The sequence below is a fragment of the Drosophila sulfurigaster genome, chromosome 2L, assembly GCF_023558435.1.
Source record: "Drosophila sulfurigaster albostrigata strain 15112-1811.04 chromosome 2L, ASM2355843v2, whole genome shotgun sequence".
Lineage (NCBI taxonomy): Eukaryota > Metazoa > Arthropoda > Insecta > Diptera > Drosophilidae > Drosophila > Drosophila sulfurigaster.
The window spans coordinates 2489001-2495000 of record NC_084881.1 but is presented as its reverse complement, the minus strand read 5'-3'; the positions used below and the strand labels follow the sequence as shown (position 1 = coordinate 2495000).

Below are 6000 nucleotides of genomic sequence, written 5' to 3'. Positions count from 1 at the left end.
ACACCACTATTATGTACATAAAGTAGTATTATTGACATAGAACTGGTTGCTTGGCATTGGTTTTTCAAACAATAATATCGAATCCTTGACATGGTGCAAGAAAGACCGAAATTAAAGCAACGAATATATATTGTAATATTGATGGAATTGCGTTTTTATATCCGCTACCTATAGGGTAGATGGGAATTAAAACATTGTTTTTCCAGAAAATGTATGTAACAAGCACAAGGAGGCATCTCCGACCATATATAGTATGATATATACATACATATATTCTTATGGGCAAAATCTCCTATTTACTATGGGTCTTAGTTGCTTTGGCTGACAGTCTGGTATATTGAGCACTCCATGGTATATTTTGTATACCAGTATACCAAATAACGATTGAAATATTTTTACTATTTTTGCGGTATACTAATTTGGTATATTTTAAGATGAATACCGTACTATTTTGCTTTTATTGAAAATGGGTAAAGAACCAGTCAACCACACTTGACTATAGCTTTTTTACTTATTTTTTAATAACTTAAAGCTTAGCCTAAACTTTTTCAAAAAGATTAGACCGATTATTCAATGAAGCCTAAGTAAATAATTACTTTTAATGGAAAAATCCCGCATTACTTACCTGTTTTCTTACGCCAGGAAATATGACCAGAAATGCCACATAGAATGTGGCAAAAAGTACAGATACGGCCACAATCGATACGTCGCCTGTAACTGGGGTACGATTGGAGAAGGAATAAAGCGTTGGACCGCCGTCATCCCGAAATGCGTCGAACCAGCCCTTCATTGTAAACTCCTACTGCAGAATTCTATGAACAAGTAGGAAGAGGAATACATAAATATAGCTAATTAATTTAAAGTTAAAACATCTGTGAAGATTTATATTGATAGCCTTGCATTCTATTGCGTTCTCTCTAAGCTCGTTCAAAAACGAGAATTAATTAGCTCAAGTTTAAAAGCCGAATTCATAGTCGGTAGTCTCTATCAGTAGTTTTCAATACACAATTACTATCCTACATATTTCAGCTGCCAACAAGCAGCTGCCAGATAAAATTTGCTAAAGTTGCCAAGTGTCAGATGGATTTGCACTTTAGCGTATCGATTCGTGACTTAGCGATTAAGCTACAGATACAAATCGAAAATTAAAATGGAGACTGATTGGCAGCAGGTAATTTGGAGGCGGCAGAAGGCATATTGCAGTAATCCAAGTACAAGTAGTTGATCAAACTGAGCAATATAAACTAAGGGACCACGAAAGTCAATATTCAAACCGAACTACCGGAAATGTGAAAACACCATCAACGTGAATATAAAATTAATAACCAAGAAAAAATATGTTACTAAAGGCAGACAAAGGAATTTTATTTCCAGCACTCCACTACTTTATTTTGATTGCGGCTTTTGGAAATTTATCGTACAAACACAAAATAAACCAGAAATACTTAAGAACCGGATTCGACGACAAGCAATTTAACAATCAAACTCGTCGGAAAACAACAACAACTAGAGAACAAGCAGCAGAAACAGAATCCATCAACTGTTGTTTCGAATGACGTAGGCAAAAATGATAATTAAGTGCTGATGAAATTGAACTGCAAAAATGAGAATTAATAATAATGGCTAAAGCATAACGAATATTTAAATGCCCTAGCTAACTTTCATATAAATATACAAGAAACATTAGCTTAATAATAATTCATTACTCATTGATCACTATTCGGCTATTTTGTGAATACTGCTTTAAAGCAATGTTTCGAATCACATGATATTCATTTGTAACAAAAAAATATTTGACAGCACAAATATGCAAAGACAAGTAATAAAAGTTATGCCTTTTTAATGGTAACATTCAAATAATTAAGGAAGCCTACAAGGCTGTAATCGAATTGGGGTTTCCCCTAACTTTCAATACAAGTTCTTTGAAATGAGAAAGTCATGTGCCCCAAGGGAAAATGCTGATGGTCCAAACTTCAAACCAACAAATAACAAATTTGACGATCATTTTAATTAAAACGATTATTTAAAATCACAATTTTTTGATTTTTAGATACTACTATATTATATAGTTCTTAAAGTTTTATTTAGTTTTAAAATGAACTTATCGAGTTTGTCGAAATTTAAAATATTGGCGCTTATGACATTGCCTTGTCATAAATATAATTAAATGTTTTTTTTTAGAATTGCATTGAGAAAAACAGGTTCAATTATTTTATTTTAAATATATTTATATACATACGTATATATAATATATTGCATTACTATAAACAGGTTCTAGATATCGATGGAAATCTTACCAGGTCAGATAACATACATCTAATAAAATATCGTATTAATTAATAATTATATACATATTGTACAAAAAGTAAGGGTTAGAAACTATGTATGACTTTGGGATCATGAACTACGACTAGACAACAAAAGAAAAATCGATTATAAAATTGGCTTTAAAAAAAAAAAATTTGCTACACAGACATGTCTTCATCATAGCACCTGTTGACGCTGATCAAAAACAAGTACTCTTTATGGAGCACGAATTATAATACTCTTTTAGTATAAAGGGTATAAAGATCTCATTGGACCGCGATCCACTGCAGTGACCTTCGCATAGCTGCCACAGGAGCTGAGCTGACTCGTTGACACTCTCTCAGACTTTACATTGTCGTGAGCGCATTATTTGCGTGATTACCTAACAACAATGCAGCTGCCGGTGGCGTCGACGCTGGACTTGGCACCAAAACATATCGTGCGCTATTGCCGCACTGCATGTAGAAATCTTAAAGCGCATTTTGTTACTCACTACACAACAACACGAAACAAAAACAACAAAAAAGCTGTTCATATATACATACGTCCGTCTGTCAAGTAGCAGACAGCAACAATGGCACCGACATTACAGTTACAAAATGAAACCAAAACAATGCAAAGCAAAAAAATGAGAAAATAAAAAATTAAAAAAAACGCAGCAGCAATATCAGCAACGCCCCAGCAAGCTAGCAGCAACACACAGCATCCATTGCAACTGACGTGCCCTCTCTTTCACTCTCTTTTTTAACATGCAGCAGCAAATTTCAAGTCCAACGAAAGTGAAATTGCTGTTGCTGCTTGCTGTTTCTCTTGCTCTCCCCAACTGCTGGTCGACCACTGGTTTGGTTACACTTCTGGGTTGCCGAGTCTTGTTGAGGAAATGAAGTAAACAAGAAATTGACATAATCAAGACAGCGTGGACTCAAAATGTTTTCAAAAGCTCTGACTACGTCGCAACGTCGCGCAACCATTGCTGCGTTACAGGTTTTTTGTATCGTGTCGCTTTTGCTTTTTATTGCTCATTGCGGGCTCTACTACAAATACATAAACGACTACAAGTACGAATAAGAGTATGAGTACGCCTGCAAGTGTGTATTCAATGAGCGCTGGTGCGTGTCAACCGCGCCTTCAACCGGCTTTTTGCGCGATTTTTGTTTCGTTGCTGTTTGCGCCAAGTTTTGTTTTAGCTTTGTTTAGGTTTACGCAGGTCAGTTTTGGCGAGGATCAGTTAAATATACATATTGTAGAGAATAAACACAAAAATTATTTTTTTTGACGAAATTGCAGGAGAATACGAAAAAAAATTTACAGTAGTGATCAGATTACCCTGCAAAGCAACTACAGTATGTATGTTGTCCGGTAAATGACAATAACACAATACAATAAAGAGCGTTGAGTAAGTGCCTCTGAGACAAAGACAAAACACCGACGTGAGCAAATAAATATGCATGCATATAACACAATAAACATAAAGAGAAACCTCTCGAGAGTCATACATAGAGAAACGAAAAAATATGCTCTCACTTGAATAATAATTTCTCTTTGAAGAAGTGAAGAGATAAATCCTATAAACATTCCAAAAGGCACATGTAATAAAATTATTTCTACCACAGTTTAAATCTTTTCCATTTTGTTCGCACAACTTGTGCAAATACAATTACATCACACAAACTACAACATCAACAACAACGAACCGCGCTTCACTGCATTTAGTGTTTATCTCGTTTATTATAGCACTCAAGTCGTATGCAAAATTTGCTCAATATTTTTTATTAGCTTTAATTATGTATATTTAATTTTATGGTCGTTAATTGACTTTGTACATATGTATGTATTTTGAGCTCATCTTTTTACACCCGTTTATTTAATTTAATCAACATAACTAATGTGGTAAGCCCGAAAGATAGGAAAGAAAGACACACAAGACACAAATGTAAATAATTGGAAAGGCGAGCATCAATTTTACCGTTTTCTTAATGTCGATTTTTTCTTTTTTTTTTTATCCCAAATAAGTTTTGTGGTTTTATTTTGACAGACTTTTTGGTCAATTTTTGAGATTTAGTTTTTGAGCTTTTCAAAATTCAACTCGGTATCCGGCGCATATTACAAATTGAAACACAAAAAACATAATCAGGCTGGTTAAAACAATATTTTTCACTGTAAGTTATGTTAGTTTGCTGCCCGCGAGATTTTACGTATTCTTTACTTGCTTAGTCGCGTCCGCATCAAACGCCTGTCGTTAGCAAACTGAGCGCCACTGATCGTTGTACAAAATGACATTTTGTAATGTATGCCGTTGACACGGATAAAAAAAGACGCGAAGAGAGCGCACAAAGTGGTACCATGTGGAGAGCGAGAAAAGCTCTGGCGTTTTACGCGATTTGGGAGCTTTTAGAGTTGCTCGGCGAGCGTCAATTTATACATAGCATAGCCTTAGTTTAGTCTAATAAACTCGAACAAATACAGGCCTAGCGTGGGGCCTCCTCCTGCTGGAACCTTGCCAGACTATTAGCAAAAAATTATATTTTGTGATTGCTAGTAAAACTCGCTAGCTTTGAGTCAACCTTCCACAGAATTCAAAATTAGTGATCAAGACCAAAACTCTTAATTAATTAAATATAAAAGCTTACTGCAGCTGTCACAAAATATAAAAGATTACAAAATTAGTAAAGATAATGACTTGAATGCTTTGAAACGTCTTCTAATTAAATTATCATAGACACATGTGCATGGCATATCAATACACTTATTGATTTCGACACGAAAAACAATCTGCAACAAATAATTACAAAACAACCATTTATTAATTACCTTTATTATTTTATTAATATTTTGGTCTTAGGTCTAAGAATTTTGGTCTAATGAGTGATTTAAGAACAAGAGAAAAACACTTGATTTCAAAAACGTTTGATAAAGTCCAAGTTCATATTAAAAAGAAGAAATAATCGTATAGTTTTAAGACCAAAAATCTTTTATTAAGATTTTGAGAATTCAGTTATTCAGAGGTAGATATTTGGTGATCACTCCACTTACGAAATACTTATCGCCGTTCTTCAAATTTAAAATATTTTCTTAAAAATAAATGTACACTTTCAATTTTATTACCTTAATATTATATATAAAACAGAAAATATTGGGCCCTGGCGATAAGTCAGAGATATTTCTTAATATTATCCATTTCATTAACTCTGTTTTGCTTTTCTTGCTCTTTGTGTAGAATTGCCTATCATTTGACTTACCAATAGTGTCGAACCGACAACAATGCTGATCAATTAAAAATTATTGCAATCTATAACGCATTTAGATTTGACATCGAAAATTTACAAATGATTCATCAAAGTTTTTAAAAACAAATTTCAACAGTGCAACGATATTTTTCAGCACTAGACCAGACGCGCAACTCAGTCCAAAATGTATAATTAGTAAACCGTTACAATTTGAAAAGAAAAAAACAAAAACAAAATATCATAGAGTACTAAATATACCGGATTGTCGACCGAAGCAGATAATACCCCCCACTAGAATAAAAAATGGTGATTGAAACCAAATTTTCAGGAATCACTTTAGTTATTATTATATTCTATGTAGCGTCAAAAGTACGCTCGCAGTCGGCCGTTGACGCTGATTAAGGCATTCAAATAAAACACCCTTTTACACTACGGGTAGCGGGCATAAGAATGGCGTAGATGCCAG

The 6000-nt window shown here is 34.0% G+C and overlaps 2 protein-coding genes across 3 annotated transcripts in view; one reads left to right on the top strand and one right to left on the bottom strand.

Moving 5' to 3' along the window:
- The window catches only part of LOC133850774 (dual oxidase maturation factor 1), a 13560-nt gene extending 9002 nt beyond the window's left edge, over positions 1-4558 (bottom strand). The window contains exons 1-2 of one of the 2 annotated variants that reach the window (XM_062286961.1): positions 4274-4558; positions 626-812 (exon numbers count right to left, since the gene is read on the bottom strand). In XM_062286961.1, coding sequence (XP_062142945.1) covers positions 626-790 — 165 coding nt within the window. In that variant the 5' untranslated portion in view covers positions 791-812; positions 4274-4558. The remainder of the gene's footprint in view (positions 1-625; positions 813-4273) is intronic. The other variant, XM_062286962.1, reaches the window with a different exon arrangement.
- The window catches only part of LOC133850772 (ATP-dependent RNA helicase vasa), a 95090-nt gene that overhangs the window by 4062 nt on the left and 85028 nt on the right, over positions 1-6000 (top strand). The window lies entirely within an intron of this gene.